Source organism: Pleurodeles waltl, chromosome 10, assembly GCF_031143425.1.
Source record: "Pleurodeles waltl isolate 20211129_DDA chromosome 10, aPleWal1.hap1.20221129, whole genome shotgun sequence".
In the NCBI taxonomy this organism is placed as follows: domain Eukaryota; kingdom Metazoa; phylum Chordata; class Amphibia; order Caudata; family Salamandridae; genus Pleurodeles; species Pleurodeles waltl.
This window is the reverse complement of record NC_090449.1, coordinates 239,248,702-239,274,196: the sequence shown is the minus strand read 5'-3', so window position 1 is coordinate 239,274,196 and position 25,495 is coordinate 239,248,702. Positions and strand designations below refer to the sequence as shown.

Here is a 25,495-nt window from a genome sequence, read left to right as displayed (position 1 = left end):
AAATCTTAAATCATTCAAAATCTAGTTTGATTCGACGTCGTTGACAAAGCTCTAATCTGCGTATTTCGAAAACAACAAAACATTTCAATCCAAGATGCAATATTAATATTGTCTGGTATGTGTATTTTAATATAATTTTTTATTGTGTGTATATTTTTTGTCTGAACGCATACACAATTTATCTAATGATGTAACTGAAATTTGGTAATGAATTTTTTTTTGCACACAGCCCCTACCGCTGACCTCGTCTGTGTGCTGCCTCATACTTTCTCTTCCCACACCTGCGTCCCTTCCTCCTGCCCTTCCTTCATCGATGCAGGTGTGCTGGTCATATAGCCTCTCAGCTGTACAACATGGCTACAAGCCAAACGCTTTCGTAATCAAGACCTATTGGCTTTGCTAATGCTGATTCGTATTAGCCTGTTGCATTGACTTTATCTAGGACTTAGGGCCAGATGTATCATCACGGCCCTTTGCGATTCGGTAATAGCGTTTTTTAAGAAATCGCTGTTACCAACTCGCAAAGTGCCATGTATCACATTTGCGATTCGGTAATAGCGATTTCTTAAAAATCGCAAATGGTATTACCGAATCGCAAATTGCGATACGGGCCCCATTCGCAGCTATGGGCCTGTTGGCCCATAGTTGCGAATTTTTTGCATTTCCAAAATTGCGATTTCTGAACCAGAAATCGCAATTTTGGAAATGCAAATCCCCAGGGTGCTGGGGGCCTATGGCCCCCTCTGCTGCACCCCAAAAATGTTTTGGGGGACATGTAAGGTACACACTTGCCAAAAGGGCATGTGTGCTTTACATGTTCAATTTAAAAATGCATCTTAAATGCATTTTTTATTTTTGCACCAGGTTACCACCTGGTTTCAGTCCATGGTATTTTGCATGTGCAAAATGCCATTCTGTGAAAAATCGCAATTTGCGATTTTTTGCAGCATTGCCTTGTGACCTGGAATTTGCGAATCGCAAAATGCGACTCGCAATTTCCAGGTCGCAACGCAATAAATCGCAACTTTAGCGATTTCTTATTTGTGGTCTGCGAATGACTTTCATGCATTGCAGACCACTGTTTTGCACTTGCAAACGGACGAATTTACCGATTCGCACCGTTTGCGAGTGCAAAACTTTTTCATACATCTGGCCCTAAGTCTCTCCACCTTTCCACTAACTACTGTTACCCTCATTTCGGACTATTTGACTTGAAATGCTCTGAAGCACTGTACATCATTAAATGAATAATCATAACACAATATTAAAATACATTTGTGCTTCAAGAAATCGAATTAATGAAACACTTGCCTTCCTCGGATATTTGTATGGTGCAGTTACTTTTTTCACATGCTCTTGCAACTCTCTTATGAGTTTTTGTGGATCATGCGACTTGTAGGCAGGTAACAAAACAACAAAGGCTTTCACAATCTAAAATGGCAAGAAGACAACAATAGTAATTGCAGGCTATGAAGTAAAAATAAAATTAGAAGAATAAAAATATGTAAACACTACACTGCAAAAACGACTGCATTTCAAATCATGGAATATTGCACGACACTAGCCATTAAAACGTTAACACATACTGGAGTATATCATAATAGAGTAACTAATACCCCTACAAAAAAACACTACTCTAGGCGGAGAACATGAATAACACCACAGGTCAGCTCAATGGTACTCGTTTTTATCAGGTCGAGCGCACAAGTGTTCTGACATGTTGTAATCTATCTGTGGGCTTTTAACCACCCCCACTGCACGCCCATCATTATCACTTGTTCATGGGCCTGCCTTTCAAAAATCCTTTTTAATCATTGGTAAATGCTTTACGTTTGTCCCTCCTTGGTGCAGTTTTGTTACCGCCTTGGCCATCGACCCAGTTACATGGATAATTGCACATTTGACTGTGAGCGAACTTCGGTTTCCTTTTGGGTGTCTCCTTCACGCTCATGGTGGCTGTGGTGGTTTGACTTGGCTCGCTTATGTAAACTTTTCATTTTCAATTTATGTGGCAAGAAAAGTCCAACTTGAGCAAACGCGAGGCCCAATGCATTGCAAATGCTTGTTAACTTTGTAAGAAAAACACTGAGTAGACCACCGAGGTTCAACCCTGTCACTTTAATATTAAACACATATCGCTGCACTGGATGCTCCGACCTGCTTGGGTTTAATTATCTGCCATTTAATATGCTAACTGCGAGAGGAAAGGATACAAAAACAATGCAACCTCCTTAAAGTAACATTTACATCAATTATGTTCACTCCTGAAAGCTAGTGCCATGGATGATAATTTTTTTTTTTTTAATATGTTTTATGATTTTGTTGATAACCTTCCAAATTACGTATAAAAAAGAAATTGACGTAAATATGAGGAGAAATGTGCATAATATACAGTCTTGACTTGCATCTGGTAAAATGTTCGAAGAACGCAATTGTGCAACAATGCATTGACAACAGCTTATTGCTGCCTTTTGATGGTTTAAAATGACAGCATGTGATGACATCAAATATCTCCTCTTGTAGAACTGACATTTCTCCCTGAATGTATTCAAATGATTCAATTTTCATTTGGCAAAAGGGGTAGAATCTGAACTTCTTAGGCAAGTTTGCCCAGGTACCAGTGACATCGAAAAGCAGCACCTCCCTCATTCTAACTTAGAAATGCCTTACTCAACAAAGGGCAGCTTAAGTTGCAGTTCGCCCCATAATAAGTCATAGAAACGGAACCACCTACCATCGTAGCACTATGTGCTGCTTTTAACATAGTGTGTTCTGCTACCTTAAAATTCCCAAGCTACTCCATCCATTGCTGCATGTGATTTCTGTATAAATTCATTCATTCTGCAAACAATGAAGCAGACTCTCTGGTGGTGCTCTCCTCAGGTAGTAGTGACAAAGCCACCCAGATCTAACACCAAGTCACCAATTTAAATTGCTGTATTGAATATTAGAGGTAATAAACATCCACAAGCCCTTGTTTCTAATTTATCCTACAGACCTTGGGAGCGCTAGCTCGGAACCGTTCCAGAATGGAAATTGCTTTAGTTTTAAAGGCTTTTTTCAATGAGCACAAATAGGCCACCGTGCTTACCGTAAAAATTATCATCAAGAAATAATTAAGCTGCCATACACTGATTTCACATATCTGCTATGCATTACTTTCTCCTACTTTTTTGTACCAAAAACCATGATATGTTTTTTTTTCTAAATTGATTGTTTAGATGAATTTCTGATCCACATTCCCGAAGGGAATTATATGCCAGTAAAGGCCAACTGGGTCTTATGAAATATAATGAAACCATTTGCATATAGTGAAGCACAATTTCAATTGGGTTGTTTTATTTTGAGATTGCAGAGGGAGTATGATAGTGCTCATATCTACAATGAGTAGGAGCGCCCAGAGAAGCGCGTGAGTCTATGTACCGGGGTTTGCACCATGACCCTCAGAGAACAAGGTGAAAAAACTACTTGTGAAATACCGTGCAAAAAGGAGTCTGTGGGAGATCCACTCGTGTCAGAATAAAATGTCAAGAAAGCCTGCTGCGCACCATAAGAAGAGAGCTAAGAACCCTTAGTATACACATGCTCCATAAACGTGTGTGGTCAAATAAGGTACACTAACCTGGAAAAGGTACCTGAGCAAAAAACAGGCCAGAGCCGGTAAATGCTAGGGTCGGAAAATACACGAGTGCCACACCAAATGAGTCGGAGCTTTTAGCTATGAATTAAAGATAGTCAAAACTAGTGTTCTAAGCCAGTCAAAAACCTTTCAGAGCCGGAGAGAAATCCTGGAACCCTGCTTGCTTATCCGTATTAAAGTCATATCTGTTTTGAAAAAACACCATAATCTCCAAAAAAAAAATAACAAAAAATGAATCAACCGTCCAGCAAGAGGGCCAATACTTCATTCTTTCATTACTTACCACAGACACTGAGGGTGGGACAGGTCCAAAGTGAACCATGCTGGGTCAGAAAAAGCAGCATCAGTCAAGTGCCTAGAGGTCCGATGTAAGCAGGAATGAAGGCGCACTTGGATTAAAACTCGACGGGACACCTGATCTGGCCCCACCATTTAGTAAATCCCAGGATGGGGGTGGGGAATTCGGGGGGTGAATCTTGTCCGGTGGGCATAGTGGTGGCCATCTTGGAATGTGCAAGGGGGCTGATGAGCTCAAAGCTGGAGACAGGTGTTGGCAGGATACAACCCTTTTACACATAAGGGAATGGCTGTGTTCCCACATGTCTCAGTCCCTAACGATGGGGGGGTTATGGTGCACACCAGTGGAGGGGGGTGGGGGGTGCCTAACGGCTGGTGTAGAAAAAAAACGTAGTTCTGAGTGAGAGACATACCAGAAAATGCAAAAACACCACGAATACATCTAAAATGCATAATAAATATGAAACATGGGGCCGGATGTAGCAAAGGTTTTTACCCATGCTGTGTCTATGGGAAAAAGTGTTCGTACATATGGCCCATGGTTCTGGGCGTAGATAATATGCACAATGAATACAATGAAAGTACATAAAAGTTGTGAACAGTATTCAAAGAAAGATCTTACAAAATAAGACAGCCTTGAAATTGCTGTCCCTAGGTCTTGAATCCCTTGTGTTCTATCGATACCAAAACGAGCTGATGAGAGTGTCTATGACAAAGTATCTGTATAAATATCCATAAATCTGACTTATTGGCCCTATATTACATATGTTCTATCAAGGCTTCTCCAGGCAAATGAGGATGCATAAACAAATGAACAAATAGTGGATAATCAATAGTGACCCCTCTATATAAAGATGTAAGGTAGAACGAACAAGCACACACAGCCCTGCAGTGTGCCATCATCGAATAAGAGATCACATATCACTCATGCTGTTAAGGCCGTATCGGGCTCTGCCATACTTTTCCATCAATCTAGCTTCGGACCTGTTCAAAATCACTGAGACCGGTGGCCCTCTGTCTTTTGCCTGGTCTACAAACAGCTGTGACCACCACATGCCATCCTCTGATTGGTTATGGTTTATGTAATGCTCCACAAGAGGAGCACCCGTATTCTGGCATGCAGGATATCCTACAGACTCCTTTTCGCACGGTCTTTCACAAGTAGTTTTCTTCACCATGAATCCGGACGGTCATGGTGCAATCCCTGGTACATAGACTCTTGGCAGTTCTATTGTGTCGTCCTATCCATTGCTCAAGGCTCTGACTTCACATGATTTCTCTGTTTATTGAGCATTTAACCTCTGAATGTATTCTTACATTTTTTTAAATAATTCCTCAGCTTATATATATATAGGTGCTTCTCTCTTCCAATGTCCTGAGGAGGCCCATACTCGCCAGGGGCTCAGAATCAAGTATTATTGAATACATGCGACTCGCACTGAACAACTGCAGACACAGTGTCCTCCTTGGTGTGTCTCTGTGCAACTAACTCTCTTGTGGACTATGCTCTCAAAAATAGGACTTTCAGCCACATTACATGAAACATTTTGGAAGACTGAAGTCTGGGGTATTTTTCTGCCTAATTGTTTTTATATATTAATAGTATTCAGGCATGTTGTTCGTTTTGTGAAGTGATGTGATATTTGTTATTGTTTTGTATGTTTTGATGTTTTTTTAATCACATAGAATTGATGCCAACTTTAGGTGCTACTATATTGAAGTGTGTGGGACGTTGTGTGATAAGAATAGAATAAAAACGTTTCTCTCTAAAACAGTATAGAACATTTCCAGTGATTATTCCATGTTTTCACTGGAGTAATAAGTGATAACATATTTCTCCTACTCCATAACACCTTCTTATGGTTACATAAGAAAGAGTTTGGCTGCTGCACGACATTGCAGGGCTGGGAAAATATTGAGGCATTAATTAAATTTGATGAAAGTGTTTTTGAGCTTTTCTTGTGCCAGCTCTTTATACATTACTTGTTTGATGTTCACATGGACAACTTGCAGTTCTGTAGGCAGCTCACCTTTTCTATTTTTACAATCAATTCTACAGCGTCAGAGTGGTTTGATTTGTGAGAAGACATAGTCAATACACGGGCAACGAGAAGTCTCTTATACCTTAATAGATCCTCATTGTAGATATGAGCACTGCCATACTTCCACTGAATAAGTATGTTTCTATGTAACCTCATAATATTGCACTGCAGAGTAGACAAGCTACCCTTTCTTGGTTAATGGTAAGTTTTCAGAAAAAAAACTTGCACTTTTTAAGACATAGCTGCCAATTCGTCAGTGCATGAAGAGTACCTCAGTGGCCTTGACTCACTCATAAATAGACAAACGTACTCAAAGGCAAACAAAGGGCCTGATTTAAATCTTGGCAGATGGAGTACTCCATCACAAACGTGACAGATATCCAGCCCTCCGTAGTGTGATCTCAATAGGACTAATGGGATTGTAATACGGCGGATGGAATATTTGTTATGGTTGTGACGAAGTTTTCCCCTCTGCCAAGATATAAATCTGGCTCTTCACTCCCAGGATCGAACTAAGCAGCCAGGCTCCAGGCACAGTAGTGATGGAACCAGTTTGACTCTGTCAGGTGGAAGGAATGCACACCTAAATAGGGGCGAGTTGCCACTGAGCTGAAAACAAGCCTACCTACTAGTTGGTGCTTGAGTAATTTTACAGTAAGGCAAATAAGTGCTGTAAAAGAAGGTTGGAAGACTGAGAGAAAATGGTTAGGATTAGGTGACAAAATGTCTCCATTCATTGGCTAGTGCACAAGATAAATCTGGCACCTCAACCACACCCTTCTCAGAATATTTATGGAACAAGGAAAACTCATACTAAAGAAGAAAACCCAGCTGTAAGTTGGTTTATGACTCCTGCTTCTGAAAAACTAGGACTCCCTCAGGGACTTTTGACTCCTATTGGAATCCAGAGCAGGAACTGCTCTCCACTGGTCAAGTAGCTGATCTCCAGTTTCAAGGACAAAAAAAAGCAGAAGGACCTCTTACTTCCAGAGTGCACAGCTGATCACAGAGGACTGGATCATGCAGGAGACCTGGCTGGATTGACACTTTGTGCCTAGAAGCTTGCCAAGCAGAGCTGCGCTCCAAGCTGACCAGAAAACTAGGTTTGTCCCACACGGAGCATTTTGCAAAACTGAAAACCGGTTCAGTGAGAGGTTGTGGTAAAGGTATGCCACCTCGTCGAGACTTGCCTGGCTATAGCTTCAAACCTTGACCGACTGAAGGACTTCAACTTCTGAGTCTAAGGGACCTATTCACATCTACATTTTGTAGTCCTTGAAATAATACTAAATTAGTACTACTCACCTACTACAAAATGATATTCATTAACTTACTTGCAGATAGGTATCTTTGCCACTTCTGTGTTTTCTATGTGGAGGTCTTCACCACATGTATAATCCCCACACAGATAGGTCTATGTTATAGTAGTGAATTTAGGAGGGTAGAGGTGTAGCTGTGGAAAATGGGAATACTTCCTATAAAGTGGAAGGGGTAGGTCGAGTTTAGGGAGGGACATACAAATACAAACACCCACCCACAAATGAGTAAACGGATTGCTATTCCCAAGCTACAGTTCTAAAGTTAGCACAGCTAAAATAATGTCTCAGAACATTGGTAAATGCACTTCAGTCCAGCCTTGGATAAGTCCAGCAGCAAAGATGTGCACTCTCAGTTATTGCAACATAATCCCACAAAAAATAATGGAGCCAGGGTTTTAAACACCACCCTGTAGAAACAAATGTTAAATAAATAATTTGGATATTAAAAAATCAAAAAATATATATTTATTTAAAAACATATATTTAATAAAAAAATGTATTGTTATAAAAGTTAACATTTAACTTAGTTTAATATTAAAAGGAAATTAAACTCTTCAACTTTTGATGAAAAATTTAAAATCATTTTAATTCTGTAAATTTGGGTACATAGTAAAATGTTACTGTTGGTGTGTTTTTTTTATTGTTTAAGAAGTATATAAAAATGAAGTATAGTTTAATTACTTATTTAATACACGTTTATGTTAAAGTGCAAAAACATTTTATTATGTGTACATTCTAAATAAATATTTCAAATTACTTTACATTGACATTTTATATTTAAATAATATTAACATTTCAATTTTTAAACATTTCCCTATACTATCCTATACTGAAATCTCTGCAATTGTGGTAGAGGTCCCTGATAGATAAGAAAACTTACGAATAGTAATTTTACAACTGTAAATCTTGGTGTAGGAGGCTCCATGAGGGAGTGGAGTCATGTAAGTTGACACCTAACAATAAATATACACTCCGGAATGGTAAATAGCAAAAAAAGTGCACTGTTTCTACTAGATTATGTAGTAAATATTCACAAGTAAATCTACAAGAATATTTTTACCCTTGTCAAAAATGCCAAAGTGCGAAGGTAAAACCTTGGACCAGAGCAAGGTGGCAAATCTATTCAACTGGCAGAGCACCACCGATGACCATGAAATTTGGCACTCGCCAGGTTGGAGCTTTTTGCACCAAAACAAACTTTTTCATCAGCAGCTTAAGGACGACCTGTTTTGACTTCAAGGGGCTCTGCTTGCCACCGCCTTGTACGTTACCCTGCAGGCAGATTTCAACTTTTTTTAGACACTAAGGGACTGATTTAGAACTCAGCGGTCGGGTTAGTCCGTCACAACGGAAAGATAATGGGATTCAGATTTTGGTGGGTGGGATGTCCGTCACCGTTGTGACAGAGTAACTCATCCACCGAGTTCTAAATCCAGACCTAAGTCCAAAATGAAAAACCTTAAGTGGGACAGCTTTTAGCCAACTTCTGCTCCATTGCAGGTTCAACTAAAATCGCTCCTGCGTCCCAGTCAACTGTGCACTGTTGTTTCCAATTAGGAATTACTTTCTCTAATCACTTTTCGTCTATTTTTTTCTATATTTTTCAAAATTGGTTTTGGAATTGTGTTCTTTACATAAGAATTGTGGGAAAGTTTGGAACTAACATGCAGTTCTCTGGGGATTGCCTGCTGCTTGTGCCCTACTGACCAGGGACTGAGCAGACTCTCTCAGAACTGTGTTTTGACCTAACCAGATTGTGTTTCTCTAGTTGGTGGGGGTCACATCCCTGCCAAATTAATACCTAATTTCTGCATTCACCAATGAAGAGAAGCCAAACTTTTTTGAGAAAATAGCAAACGTCCTAGTAGAATCTACCGACTTGAAAATCATACAGGGAGACTTTAATGCAATACTTGTTTCAGTTGTACAAGTTGCTTGAGGAGCTCGGTTGTCTCCGATGTGTCTTCCAGTGCGCTGAACTCTCAAATATCAGTTGGGACTGGCTGACAAATGGAGGCATACTCATGCTGATGAAAGGAAATATACACTCTGTAATCAATCCACAATAATAAGCATTGGCACATAGACCTAGTTTTCAGTGTTCAAACTGTTAATACACAAATGTGCAAAGGTTCATATAGAATCAGTAAGATATGCAAACTCAAGAGGTAGCAGAATAGAATTCTCTCTAGCCTAGTAGACCATAATGGACTAAAAACTAAAACAATATAGATTTTTTCTGACCATCCCTCTTTTTAATTTCCCCAATTGTTGTGGTTCTTCGTTGTGTTGGTGTGTATTATAGGTGTGGTGTGTATATGTCGAAAATCTCAATGAAACTCTTAAAGAAGAATGCAAAATGAAATAGTTGGTGACAAAATACAAAGACGGGCAAGATCATCGGTAGGTGAGAGCAAATAAAGTAAAAGCTTTGTTCTACATTACTTCGCCTCTGATGGGATCAGGACTACTAACAACTGCTGATTCTGCTACTGCTGGATGTTCTATCAGTGCGTTTTCCACTTCAAAAGGTCCTATACGATATCTAAAAAGGAAAAAATATTTCATGATAATCATATAAAGATATTTGTATATGTTCATGCACACAGTAAATGCTTGAACAAATCTACGTAAATGTTGGAACAAATGTTCCCAATACTTTGGTTCCTTATCCTCTCCCTCAGCTACATTACCTTATTTACTGTAACAAACCACTACTTTGTCTCTCCAATTACTAAACATTGGTTGTTACTAGCACTGGCCCCATGTAGAATATCTGCATATGCCCATTTTTAAAAAAACTACAAAATTTGTTTATACGTGTGGATGGGCACTTAAATATATTATTGGGTCCCAAATTCAGCCAAGTAATAATTAGGACAAGAGAACCCACTGTTTAAAAGAAAGTACTGAAATAACAAGTAGCCTATTCTTTTTTCACAACAGTAGTAAGAAGGCACATGGAAGTTCAAATGTGGAGCTCCTGCATCATCGGCATAGCAGTGATTTTATCTTATAACTTTAAAAGGAACTTTAAATATAAAGGTAATAAATTGGGTCTTATGTCCCTTTTTGCTCTGTAAACGTAGAAGCGAAATTATTAACTTTCTCAAGCTAAATTTAGAGAAATTGGAGTGATTTTTACTACGCAACACCTCAAATTCAGATTCAGTATGGACTGGATGTCTGAGCTCCACATTGACAGTTTTATGTCTATCCTGTTAGAAAAAGTGAAATCACTCGGTTTTGGATCAATAGCCATCTATCAACAACCTCCCAAATTGCCTGCAAGTGCACATATGCACCCTCTCATTCAAATAGCTCAAAATTCTACTGCTTCCCAAGGATATTGAAACAGAAGTGCAGGTCCCTGTCCTACTTATGCTGGATTATGGCAACTCTTTTTCTCACAGGCGTTCTCTGCTCCTCTTTAGTAATATGAAAGCTGTTCTCCATTCAGCAGCCAGGATCATCTCCGGAACCAGAAATTTCAATGACATATCCCCAGTGCTGAATGACCTAAACTGACTTCCTTTAGAAGAGAGGATACAATTCAAGTTGATATTTGTCACATTTAAGGCCATACACAATTAGCACCTGGAATACGTAGGAGGTTCCCAGGGAGAATAAGAACATATAAAGTAGTTACTAATACTCTAATAATGAAAAACAAAAAATAAAAAACTTGCAAAGTCATCCAAATTCCCCCACGTCTGAAGCAGCCCCTGGAACTCACTGTAAATTAATCTGAGAAGAATTTGTCAAAGGACTGAAAAGACTAAAAACTTACCTACTTAAAATCTACCAGGAATAAGTTCCAAAGCTCTCATCACACTTCCACATCAACCCTTGAACTACTTATCTTTTTCGCCCCCACTGTATTGTCTAGAAACAGTGAAATATTTTAACATTGTTATTGTAGGAGGCTGGCCTGGCGTATAGTGGGTACCTGATGGTACTTACACTGTGTGCCAGGTCCAGTTATCCCTTATTAGTAGATTAGTAGTGTTCTAGCAGCTTAGGCTGATAGAGGTAGCTATAGCAGAGCAGCTTAGGCTGAACTAGGAGACATGCAAAGCTCCTACTATACCACTTATATCATATAGGTACTAAATGATAAGAAAGACAATACTCAGAGTTACTAAAAAATAAAGGTACTTTATTTTAGTGACAATGTGCCAAAAATATCTCAGAGGATATACTCCCTTGGGAGGTAAGTAAAATACACAAAATATACACACAAACCAAAATCAATTAAGTAAAACAGTCAGAAAGTAGTGCAAACACTGTAGAATACAATAGGATGCAATAGGCCTGGGGCAACACAAACCATATACTAAGAAAGTGGAATGCGAACCACGAATGGATCCCTAGACTAGTGTAGTGTGTAGAGGGTCGCTGGGAGTGTAAGAAAACACTGAGGGTGTCCACGATACCCCACCCCAAGATCCTGGAAAGTAGGAGTAAAGTACTGCTATTTCCCCAGAAACACACTAAAGTCGTGATAGAGGATTTTGCAAAGACCACAACAGACTGCAAAGCACTGAAGACGGATTCCCAGATCTGAGGACCTGCAAAAGAAGGGGACCAAGTCCAAGAGTCGTGAAAGTGTCCAGGGGGGGCAGGAGCCCACTAAACCCCAGATGAAGGTGGAAAATGTTTGCCTCCGGATGGAAGAAGCTGAAGATTCTGCAACAACGAAAGGTGCTAGGAACTTCTCCTTCGTGCAGAAGATGCCCCATGGCGTGCTGGAGGATGCAGAGTTGTTTCCTTGGCAAAAGACCACAGACAGGTCTTGCTAGCTGCAAGAGTCGCGGTTGAAGAAAAAGGGTACTGCCCGGGCCCCGGAAGGACCAGGATGTCGCCACTTGGGAGATGAGACAGGGGGGCCCTCAGCACTCTTCGTTTGCCTTCTTCAAATGTTATGACGTTGTCTCCCTTCATTAGGTCTCCTAACGGTTGACACCTAGCCTCTATCTACCTTGCAGCCTTCACCTCTCCCATAAGCTTAAAGAGATGTGGCTATGCCCAAATTACTACCACAAAAGCCAAAGGGAACTCACTTCATAATTTTGTAGCTACTTGATCCAAAATCTATAGCATCAGCAACACCAAGTAAGGAGTGCCTCGATCAGTCTGTCGGGGCAACAGGCATGCACACTGCATTGCAGCATCCATGAAGCATCTAGTGGGTAACATCTGGTCCTGAATGGGTGTATTATCTAGCCACTGAGACAAATGCTGCAATTGAGATGCCATGTAGTAGCTCTCAAAAGCTGCTAGGACCAATCCACACTGTTCATATAGGAGCTTCAGAGTGTCCTAGGGCTGATTCCTGCCGTCACCAGAGCCGACAAAATCCTGTATATTTTTCAAAATAGTGTTCTGGACAATAGTTTCATCGCCTCCTGGAACTTATAATGGCATCTGGCACCATCACCATTTCAGCAAGAGCCATCCACCTATTACAGCCTTTCTCATAAAACTTGGGAGTAGTAATAAGCACAAACAAAAGAGGCAACTGTTTTCTGCTTCAATACTTTTTCCATCCCTCTCAAATTAAGAGAGATGCCTTTCCTCTTGCCATAGGGTAAATTAGTATATAGAAACCGCGTTTCGGGCATGACAGCCTTGATCTCATGACCATAAGATGGATTGTGGGAGATGTATAATGCAATACCATAGAAAACGGAATACAATGGACCAGCGGAGTGCCATCTTGTAAAACTTAGCATCAAAATTATATGATCATGTGATAAAGACATTCATGCCAGAAACATGTCTTCTCTGTGTATCAATAAAATAGTTGCTACTGCACCGTACCTGCCTTGACTGAGCACTTTTCTGTAGATGTGGCTCTTTGTTGTGACATGTTTTATATATATAAATATATATATATATGTATATATATATATATATATATATATACACACATACACACATATATATGTGTGTGTGATATATATGTGTGTGTGTGTGTGTGTGTGTGTGTGTGTGTGTGTGTGTGTGTGTGTGTGTGTGTGTGTGTGTGTGTGTGTGTGTGTGTGTGTGTGTGTGTGTGTGTGTAAAATAAACATATATATTAATTACCCAATGGCGGTTGCCTCTGGGAAGTAATAGTTAGGTCAGCCTTTTTTATTTAACTTTGGCACTATTTGACTAATCTTCACAAAACTTTCCAACTTTCTTTTTTGCCTACGTTGTGCAGGGAAGGTTTTGGGGTCATCCGTCAAGTAGGGGCTAAGAATAAAGGGGTTCCCAAAACACGAAATACCCATGCATTTTACATTGACTTCTTTAGGCCATGATACTGCAAAAACTACTCAATGAAACTACACAAAATTTGGTAGGAAGCCAATTGCCCTTTTTGTGACGGCGTAAATCCGTTCCATAGTTTTTGAAAAACATATCTAGACTGTTGGATCAGAGTCTTGCTGGAGTGCCAGTTCAAAAACTAAGTAATCTGATCGGTCCAGGGAACTTTTTTCTCCTTGGGCCTATTCTCTCCCACAGTAGTAAAAGCAACCAAAAATATAACGCTTTTTCTTTTTTTTTTATATATAGGATAAGGGGCGTCTGCGCAGTCAGGGAAACATATGTTTGATCCCATCAGGTAGGAGCATTTTTAAATCTCTTGCCATACCGAAGCAAACATACGTCTGCTTCCCAGCCGGTGAGAGCTTTAAAAATGCTCTCACTGGCTGGGAATAGACCTGTGTTCTGTTTTCCAGGGAAAAAGAACACATATTGCTCCCGCACGGAGGGAGCAAGCATAAATAGCTGCTCTCTCCAGACAGGAGCAATACCAGCTTCCACACGATGCGGGTGCCAACTTGGGCCATGGGGCACCTGTGGCCCTGGAGAATGGAGTCACCAAGGCCTAATAAGGCTCAGGGAGGGGGCACATGGCGCATCCCCTTTTGGCATTGGTTTTGGCCCTGGGGCCGAAGAAGGCTCAGTGAGGGCCCTCCACTTTATAATAACATGCGGCCCTGGTGGATGGGGTCCCAACAGTCTGATAAGGCTCAGGGAAGGGGGATGCATGCCCCCTTTCCTTGGGGGATGGGGTTCCCGGGGTCTATCAGTGCTCTGGAAGGGAGGCTGCACATATATATGTTTTGGCCCAGGGAACCCAAAGGTGAAATCTACACCACACAGCCTATTGGGGGTTTGGCTGCCTTCGGGTAAGTTGGCCAAAGAACCAATCTCTCAGCATGGGGTTGGTTTTATGTATGGTAATAAAATATTACTTAAATAACCCTAGAAATTCACTGGAAAAAAAAAGTTTAAAGTAACTTGATAGTTGGGTGAAATGTTCAGTAACAACGTAACATATTTAACTAAAACAAAAAACACAGAGATTTACCAGTTATAGTTATCTTAAGTAACTATAACTCGTGCCTTCGTAGGACATCAATGAGGGCTTCAGGAACCAAAGCCCGCCAGCACCGCCCACCACTACGGGCCTAGCACCCTACCAGATACTGAACTCCTTGACCCCCATCACCATAGAGGACACCCAAAGACTGATGAACTCCATCCACTCGGGAGCGCCCTCAGATCCATGCCCTCATCATGTCTTCAACCTGGCCAGTGCCACCATGGCGTCGGAACTTTGCCGAACTATCAACCTATCTTTCAAGACCGCCACATTCCCCTCAGACTGGAAACACACTGAAATCATCCCGCTACTCAAGAAACCCACTGCCGACCCGAGGGAGCAGAAGAACTTACGATCCATCTCCCAGCTCCCTTTCCCAGCCAAGGTAACGGAGAAAGCGAGCAACTCACTGAGTTCCTCGAGACACACCTTATCCTAGACCCTTCCCAGTCTGGATTCAGAAGCAACCACAGCACCAAAACTGCTCTCTAAGTAGCCACCTATGACATATGCATCATACTGGACCACGGAGACACGGCCGCACTCATCCTCCTCGACCTCTACTGCATTTGACACTGTCTCCCACTCCACCCTCTGCGTCAGACTGCACTACGCCGGCATCCAAGAGAAAGCCCTGAACTTGATCAGGTTCTTCCTCACGGGAAGAACAGAGAGGGTCAGACTACCGCTATTCACATCAGAACTTAAAAGACACTTGCTGCGGAGTGCCCCAAGGATCCTCACTCAGCCCGACGCTTTTCAACCTCTTCACCGCCCGCTCGCTAAGATCACCAATGAGCACGAGCTAAACATAGTTTCCTATGCGAATGACACACAACTGATCCTCTCTCGGTCCGAGGACTTCGCGCAAGCCAAGACAAATTCCCACAATGGGATGAGAGCAGTCAGCAACTGGATGGGGGCCAGCTGCCTCAAGCTCAACTTGGACAGAGGGCCGGCTTTAGCACTGGTGGCACCCTGTGCAACAGTCTTTTTGGTGCCCCCCCAACATGACCACCTCCTCGGATTCCCTCAATACAACCCAGCAAATGCGCCCCTCACCTCTCCATAGCCCCCCTTTCCCATACATTAATTTGTTTTAAAGCGCTTGTAAAGGCTGGCTTTACTAATCCACTCAGCTATCTACATAAAATATAGTTCTGTTCTTTGCAGCAGGCATATTAACCCTCTGTGCTACTTCATAGCGAGTCAAAGCTGGGGCTGGACAAAACACCCATCTGTCTCCCTATCAGGAACATTAATCACAAGAGGTATCTTGATATTTTAATCGTTTCCTGAAGGCTGGTATGAGAAAGTACCCTCTTTCTAGCATGGTTACCCCCATTTTTGGCCATTTGTCAGTGTGTTTTTACAGTATCACTGGGATCCTGCTACTCGGCACCCCAGTGCTCATAGTTTGTGGCCTACATGTCAGTATGTTTTACTGTTTTGTCAGTATGCTTGACTATGTCACTGGAGTCCTGCTAATCAGAACTCCAGTGCTTATGCTCGCTCTGATTCAAAATGTGTACTTACATACTGGTAACCCAATATTCCACTCCAAATTGGCATACTGGATCCCCCCTATAAGTCCCTAGTATATGGTACCTAGGTACCCACGGCATTGGGGTTCCAGGAGATCCTTATGGGCTGCAGCATTTCTTTTGCCACCCATAAGGAACTCATACACACACTTCTTCAGTACTGCCATTGCAGCCTGAGTGAAATAGTGTAAGCACTATTTCACAGCCATTTTCACTGCACCAGGTCACTTATAAGTCACCTATATGTCTAACCTTCAGACCCTGAAGGCTAGGTGCATAGTACCTGTGTGTGAGGGCACCACTGCACTAGCAGAGGTGCCCCACATTGTCCAGGCCCATTTTCCTGGATTTTGTGAGTGCGGGGACGCCATTATAAGTGTGCACTGCATAGAGGTCAATACATATATGTAGCTTCACGATGGTAACTCTGAATATGGCCATGTGAGGTGTCTAGGAACTGGGAATTGTACCTCCATTATGATTCTGGTATTGGGGGGCAATTCCATGCACCCTTGGGGCTCTACTATGGACCCCCAGTACTGCCATACCAATCTTCTGAGGTTTTCACTGCAGCCACAGCTGCTGCCACCTCACAGACAGGCTTCTGCCCTCCTGGGGCTTTGGCAGCCCAATCCCAGGAAGGCAGAACAAAGCATTTCCTTTGGGACAGGGGTCCCTTTAGAAATAGGTGTTACAGGAATGGGAGGGGGATCCTCCCAGAGCCTCTGGAAAGTGCCCTCCTTGCATAATCCAGGCTACACCAGTTCAGGGACCCCCAGTCCCTGCTCTGGCACAAAACTAGACAAAGGAAAGGGGAGTGACTACTCCCTGCCCATCACCACCCCAGGGGTGGTGCCCGAGCTCCTCCAGAGTGTCCCTGGGTTCTGCCATCTTGTTTTCAGGATGGTCAGGGAACTCTGGGAGCATCTGAGTGGCCAGTGCCAGCAGGTGACGTCAGAGACTCCTCCTGATAGGTGCTTACCTGATTAGGTGACCAAGCCCCTTCTCAGGGCTATTTAGGGTCTCTCCTCTGGGTTTCCTCAGATTCGGTTTTTGCAAGACTCCAGCAGGAATCCTCTGCAACCTCTGCTTCACCTTCTACTGTCAGATCAACCGCAGAACTGCTCCAGGAACTCTATAACTGTAACAAAGTATCCAAGAAGGCTACTGCAACTCTGTAACTTCAGCTCCTGCCAGCAACTGCAACAGTTTCCAGGTCGTGCACGCTCCGAGGACTGCCTCTCTTCATCCTACAACAGAAGGACTGGAGGAATCTCTCATGGAGTGACGGAGTCACTTCCCTGCTTCAGCAGGAACCTCTCTGCAGGGAGGACCAGTACTCTGGGTACCCTCTCCTGACGACGAGCGTGGATCCTGGAACACAGGTGGTGGACCGAAGTGACCCAGACTGTCCAAAGGTCAAACTGTCCAAATTTGGTGGAGGTAAGAGCTTACCTCCCCGAGCCAGACAGTACCCCTGTGCACCACCTGTTTTGCAGCTCCTAGTGCTTCTGTGCAATTCTCAAAGGAATCCTTTGTGCACAACGTAGCCCAGGTCCCCAATACTCTATCCTGTGACGCTCAGCTCCCTGAGTTGTTCTGCAGCGGAGTGGGATCCCTTTGTGTAGTGCTGCGACGACCCTGATTTGTAACTCCTTTGACCCCGTGTCCTGAGACACCTGTGGGTGCTGCCTGATCTTCAGAGGGCTCTCTGAAGTGCTGAGAGCCCCCTCTGTCTCCTCAGGTTGAGATGAGAACCCCAGGTCCCTCCTGGGCCCAGATAGCACCTTTTCCCACCAAACATATCTTTTGCATGAGCCAAGGATTGTTGGTGGAATCCAATGACAAAAACCAGCCTGCATTCTTCTACTCGATGTAGGACAACTCTTGCACCAAGCAGGAACCCGCAGCTGTCTTCTCTGGTGCATTTCTGACTTTTTCTTCTAACTGGAGAATCCAATTTTGCACCTTCATCTGGGTTAGCAGGAGGTCCTGTTACTCCTGGACTCTTCAGCTGTTCTTGGACTTGGTCTCCTCTCTCCACAGGTCTTCAGGTCCAGGAATCCTTTGTTGGTGTCTTGCAGTCTTGCTTGGTTTTAGCATAATTCTTTATCACTACTTCTAGTGTGTTCTGAGGAAACTTGTGGTAGTTTACTCCTGCTTTCCTGGGCTCAGGGTGGGATACTTTATTTACCTTTGGTGTTTTCTTACACTCCCAGCGCCCCTCTACACACTACTCTTGCCTAGGTGGGAAAGTGACATTCGCATTCCACTACCTGGTATAAGGTGTAAGTACCTGTGATAATCACTACAAACCAGGCCAGGCTCCTACAGCTGGACGCACAAGGACATTTTCAGCAGGTACTTTTAAATCCCAAGTTTCATAGGTCATTGCTAAAGACAGCACCCCCCCCAGGTCAGTGCCCACAGTGCAGGTCAGCACCTGGTGCGCCTGCACCGCTCACAGTGCCCTAAAGCCAACCCTGCTCGGACAAGACAGATATCCTTGTGATCGGCTCCACCCCTTTTGCCTGGGACGAATCTTAGTGGCCTGCCGCTCTGGGTAACGCCCCCCCCCCACTGATCATGCGTGCAACCTGGGCATCATCCTGGACTCCTCTTTATCGATGTCCTGCCAAGTCAACGCTGTCAGCTCATCTAGCTTCCACACCCTCTGTCTCCTGCGGAAGATTCTCAAATGGATTTCTCCCAAAACGAGGAAGATTATCACCCACGCACTCCTCACCAGCAAACTGGACTACGTCAACCCACTCTATGCTGGCATTACCAAGAAACTTCAATCAAGGCTACAAAGAGTCCAGAATGCAGCAGCCAGACTCATCCTGGACATCCTCTGTCACAGCCGAATCTCTTCCCACCTCAGAGACCTACACTGGCTCCCAGTCAACAAGAGCATCACATACAAACTCCTGATCCACACCTTCAAGGCACTGCACAACGTATGACTGGCATACTTCAACCACCGCCTCATCTTCTGCATACCCAACAGATGTCTCCACTCCTCCCAGCCCGCCTTTGCAGCTGTCCCCAAGATCCAGAAAAGTACAGCCGGAGGAAGATCCTTCTCCTACCTAGCAGCCCGGATGTGGCACACTTCCCCTCAAGCTCAGGCAGACCACATCACTAAGGCAGTTCAGGAAGGACCTCAAGACCTGGCTCTTCGACTGAGTAGCCCGTCTACATTCAGTGCCTTGAGACCCTATGGGTGATTAGCTGCACTTTAAAAATTCATAATTGATTGACTGATTGCTTAAGGTAACTATAACTTGCTCCCTCGCCATGCACTGCTAATTACCCCATACATTACATTACTCAAGACATTTTCTATGACATCATTGCTACTAGCACTGCAACTACTGCAATTAAATTAGTGATGAGAAAATTGTGCCTGGCGAGGGCGCGAGTTATAGTTAACTTACGGCACGAGTTATACCTACTTGAGATAACTATGTGGTGAATGTCTGTGTTTTTTTAAAGTTTAAAACGTTACGTTGATACTGAGCATTACACATATCTATATATACATATGTAGTTATAGTTAGGTCAGCTAGGAAATCTCTTTTTGGATTTGTTGATAACTTTGGTGCCTTACAAGACCTTGGGGACCCCATTCCCCTGGGCTGGCTCTTCACCTGTGGTCCCATTTGGGCTCTGGGAGGGCCGCTTCACACCCACTCCCCTTAAACCTTAATGTCTGATAAACTGCTGAATGGATTTACACCAAATCACAAAAAGCAAGCTTTATGGACCACGATCTAGATTCCTGCAAAATTTGGTGTACATCTGTTCAGCGGTAGTGTTATTAAAAAAAGTGTTTGGAAAATAATATATTGAGATTTTGGTTTTGCGACCCTCCTGTATTTCTCGGCATTGCTTGATGGCTCAGCATCAAGCTTTCCATGTACAAAGTAGATAACAAGTAGCATTTTTTTGGAACATTTTGTAAAGATTCGTCAAACAACACCAAAGTTATTATTTTAAAAAGGCATTTCCTATGACCTAACTATAGCTACCCAGTGTTGACTGTCACTGAGTTGACACTGATTTCCACAACACCTCCAATTTTTTTCACGTAAACAGTAATGGCAGCCACTTTGTTTCTAACATCCTACAGCCAGCCAATCAGAGTGCTCGCTCTTCTAAGACTCACAAGCGCCTTTCGATCCTGTGAAAGGGTGAAAGCTCACAGGAAAAACAGGCCTCTCAACCAATCACAGACCTCCCTGTTAAAATTGGTGCTCCAGCAGAAGGCTTGCAGGACTCTCGCGAGCCCAACCGTCCAAATATAGTTATTTTTTACCCTTAGTTTCTCAAAAACTACTGATCAGATGTACATCAAGTTGCTAAAAGCACAATCTGTGGACCAAGATTTAGATTCCAGCCGACTTTGGTGTAATTCCATTCATCAGTTTTTGCTGTAGCCGTGTCTAAAGAAGTCTATGAAAGATGCATGGGGATATTATGTTTTGGGACCTCTGCCTTTTCTCTGCCCTCGCTTGACAGATTACCCCAAAACATTCCAGGAAGGAGCTGAGGTGGATGATCTTTTTTGGGGGAAAGTTTTGTGAAGATTTGTCAGATGCGGCACCAACAACGCTCTATCTATGGAAAAATGGGAAAGCAGGCCTAACTCTAACTACCTAGTCCTAGCAACTAGGATATATATATATATATATATATATATATATATATATAATGTCAGGCTGCCGAAGCGGTCTTGATGTCGGTGCTGATACACTAAACCGGTACCGAACTAGAACAATACCGACAAATTTTTGATACTTAGCTAACTTTCCCGATTCGAAATACGGAGCGAAGAGGAACACGTCTGAACCCGATGGCGGAAAGAAAACAATCTAAGATGGAGTCGACGCCCATGCGCAATGGAGCCGAAAAGGAGGAGTCACTCGGTCCCGTGACTTGAAAAGACTTCTTTGAAGAAAAACAACTTGTAACACTCCGATCCCAACACTAGATGGCAGGAACAGTGCACAGCATGTGTATCTGCAGCTACACATGCCATCAAACATATATATATTTGAGTATCGTTGAGTATCATGTTTCTCTGGGGGATGAGACAGAGTGGTCAGAGAGGACTGATACAGTAATTATTTTCATCGTGCTTTGGGCTATCACCTTACTAGTATGGCATCTGTATTATTCATTGATAGTGCACTGTAGTATTATGTCACTGGGGCTTCTATTTTCTTTCAGCATCAGCATGATCAGTGTTTCCCTCATCATTTCAGGAAAGCAGCAGTTTGGATGAGTTTCTTCGTCAACATCAAGCAACCTCCCCATAAGTTGACCAGGAGCAGGTGTATAGAATTCAGGGGGTAGACTGTTCCTTCCCTGTGTCTTGCTATCCTGTATTTTCCTTAGTCTCTCTGAGCTATTGTTTGTAAATAGAACTTCTATTTTTTTCTGCCCTCAGGAGTCAGTCTCAGGTTAGCCTTTTTCAAGTATGCTTCCACTTGCTCACTGTCCAATGCCGCTCTCTGAGTATATGGTCTCCAGAAGTGATTTCGGAAGACACCATTTACATCTTCAGCCCATTCTTGTCATTCACTGCTAGGATACTTGAAGCCCCATCTGCCTCACTTTGTATGAGTCATTCCAGAATCTTTCGATTAATTTTTCCCTCACTACATAATCTCTGGTTGTATGAAATGGAGAATATGTATGTAGTCTATTATATATTTCCCATATTAGGAGTTTTTTGTTTTTAAATAAAGAAGCTCTTGGGCAACTTCTGGCGTTTGAAGTGCTTGTTGTTCCAGTACCTTTCTTCTGCAGTTTCTCTTCAGAGTCCCCCCCATTCCAATTATCTTGCAAACAACTGCTTCCCTAATCACCACCTTCATCACTTCATTTGCGCAAGTCTATGTAGATCCCCAATTAATATCAAAGCATCAGTGTGCTTTCTTGTCAGTATTATGGCCATCAACTTGCTACCTAAAGTCTCCCTCACGGGTAGCAATTACACAGACACCATGTTGATCTTATTTTTGAGTGCTTGAAACAAATCCTAAGGCATTCAGGAAGTTCCCTGATGTTGGTTCACAGGGATATGTTTTGTGCTTGTGCATGAGAGCAGCAATCATCCTTACCAGGTGCCACTCCTCACAGTGGTGTATTTTGCCATCTCGTTTACCTGGGAGACCTTTCCCACTTTGCCTTTCACTATGTTTGCAAGTGGTTCATAGGCTTCTTAGTGCTGCCTTATCAACCTCAGCCATGAAGCCTGCACTTCTCCAGCCATTCTTTGCCTAAAACACCTTGTCATAACTACAGATCTCTCCAGAAGTTCAGTTTGTTCCTTTTCCCCCACCAGATGAGCAGCTGGCCAAACCTCTTATGCCTCACAGCAGGTATTAGCCTTCCATTACCCTTGTTTCTTTCTCACTCCTTTCAACAAAATATCAGCCTTCTGTATCACCAGTGAGGTTGGGTGGACATGTGCACACCTGCCGATTCAGCTTAGCCTATTACTCTATGCTATTCTCACTCTTCTGAAGGGATTGCGCCTGACACGTTATTGAGTTCCTTTACTTACGAAGCCAGTCCAGGGGGGAAATAGTCTGCAATGCTCGCATCCGCTGGCAAATATGTTTCTCAGCTTGTATCCATCTAACAGAGTCTGTGTTATAATAGAAGAGACAGCAAAGGTCCAACACTGCCACCCCCTTTGTTTTTAATGTCATTGCTGTGCACCTTGAGCCAGGGCTCTCCGTTTCGCTCTCCTCCTTTGGGGGATCAGCGCTGCCACTCCAAAACCATTCTCATAGAATTTACGGGGCATGGCCTTGCCACACTTTGTTCACACTGTCGTGTGCAAACAGCATCCTTTGTCGTGCAGCCTCCCGCTCTGTTCACCAGCACACTTTTCCTTCATATTTATCTTCATCAGGGAGAAGGAGGGCTCCAGACCCACCCAGTCAGCACATCATGGCCCCCATCTTAAATGTCCATGACACAACCCTCTCCAGGCCATCGGTTTCCCCCCAGGAAAATGGCCCCCCTCTCACTCTCATGTCTAAAGCAGAGGAGGAGGGGCTCATCCTCCATAAGAGTCAGGCCTCCTTATACTCATCTACTGCTGATCAGGGCCACTATCTTGGCTGGCGCCACATAACTCCTGAGGGGCCAGTGAAAAAGTCCCTCCACCATTCCCCCCAGGGAACGCGGCATGAACAGACACTGTCTCCTGCTGACCCTGGGTCAAGTGTTGCACTCCTTTGGTGGATGGGTCTGTATAGACTTAGAGGCCCAGGAGTTTGGGGAGATTTTGTTCAGCGTTCGTCAGGGCCTCAGCATGACACATCTATGCAGTTACCATGTCCTACATTTATTTATTTTATGTACGTGTCTATAGTGCCACTATACCCGAAGAAGTCAATATGCTTCACAAGGTAAGAAAACCAATGAGACAGCTTTTGAAATTGCATTGAGACATTGGTAGAATCAGAAACCGACTGCTAATAATAATTAGTAGGAACCAACATAACTTGGGATAGGAGGGGACATGTAAGACAGAAAGTGGGAGGATAGGTTGAGTGAGGTAGAAAGAAGGTTGAAAGAGAGGAAGAAAGTGGGAAGGTGTCCCAAGGCAAGTGTGAGGAAGGTGTCAGGGAACCTATTTATAAAGGATCCCAAGCAACATCATATTAAAAGGTGTGGACCAGAGGAGCACTAACAAAGAGATTCCAAGGGGAACACAACTGAGTTGTTTGTAACCGTAACCACAGAATCCACTCCCACACAAAGTCATAGGGATCAACAGTATGTTTGGATTTCACTAAACCTAAAACAGAATGTTGGGGTTTGTTTCTCTACTTAGTCCACCTGCATCACCTTTTGGTGAAGACAATTACCAGGCCGTACTACAAAACGTGCCTTCTCTGTGCTTTGCTTATAGATGAAGACTTCTTAATGTTACTATCAAGACTAAAGATGTATACCATCATATTAGGATCCACCCTCTTGGCAATTATGATGTTGTTGTATTTCCCTCCAAGTCTTGTTATACATTTAATAGAGAAGGGGTACAACAGTTCTTGACACATAAAATAATGCTGTCAAGGTATTCTGTATCACATCATAGGGACAAAGCTAGCAAATTTCTTAGTTTTCTTAGCAAATGAAAGGAGGAAAGCAGAAAGGTGATAAGGGATGGATCCGGAAACTTGGTATTAAGAGATGCAGCAGAAGTGCATGTTTTTGCCGACAACTTTCAGGATTTTAAAGTGCTCAAAAAAAGTTTGATGAGGATAAATTGAGAAAATGTGTGTGAGATATGCGGTTTCCTGCAATTGGGACAGTTGGAAGAGCAATCGATCACAGAGCAACCACAGACAGGTAAAGTGCGGGGGCCCAATAGAACCCCTGCAGAACTCTACAACTGATTGGCCAGGTATACGATGCAAACATGTTAAATATGTTAAGTGTGGCATTTAGGGAGGCAAGTCTGCCCTCTCATTTGTTAAAGGCCACACTAACCCTTCTATATAAATAGGAGAGACCCAAAGAAGACTTAAGCTCAAACAACTAAATCACAGCTTTTCAAGCTACTTACCCTAAAATAAACATGTAATATAAAAATATATATATGGTCCAATGTTGCCATCTTGGGATTCTGGTGACATTTACAAATATTTACAATGCCTTTGGGATTGCGGTTTATGATGTCACTAGAACACTCCTTGATGGCCACATTGGGCAGGATTACAAAAATGGCTTGCTGTGTACCCTCTCTCCTGAAAGGTACAGCAATTATTTTATTTTATTTTGGGTCACACTATTACCACTGTTTACATGTTATATATTTTCATGTAAGTCTCATTGATGTATAGTATGTTTTCATTTTTTATTGAAGGTACATACATGAGTCCTTTTTATACCTATATATATATGTTTTTTTACTGAGGAAACTAAAGGTTACAGGGACACAGGGGCGTTATACTTAGGTTGACATTTTACACACACAAACACACAAAACCAAAGAAATTCAGCAGTTATAGTTATACTTATGTTAAAAATTATAACTCGTGGCCTAACGTTATTTTACGGCATGAGTTATAGCTTCTTCAGATAAGTAGATAGTTATAATTATAACTGCTGAATTTCTGTGTTTTTTTTGTGGGTAAAACTCGTGCCCTAAGGGTCCTACAACTTGCGCCCCCAGCCATGCACAGTTTTCTTCTCAATAATTTTACTGCAAATGTTACACAAATTTTTCAATGAGGTTATCA

General features: G+C 42.7%; 1 protein-coding gene across 2 annotated transcripts in view; it reads right to left on the bottom strand.

Annotated features, from left to right (window-relative positions):
* The window catches only part of ACSM3 (acyl-CoA synthetase medium chain family member 3), a 448,596-nt gene that overhangs the window by 5,121 nt on the left and 417,980 nt on the right, over positions 1-25,495 (bottom strand). For both annotated transcript variants that reach the window (XM_069210271.1, XM_069210272.1), the window contains exons 12-13: positions 9,744-9,843; positions 1,312-1,431 (exon numbers count right to left, since the gene is read on the bottom strand). In XM_069210271.1, the coding sequence (XP_069066372.1) occupies positions 1,312-1,431; positions 9,744-9,843 (220 nt within the window). The remainder of the gene's footprint in view (positions 1-1,311; positions 1,432-9,743; positions 9,844-25,495) is intronic.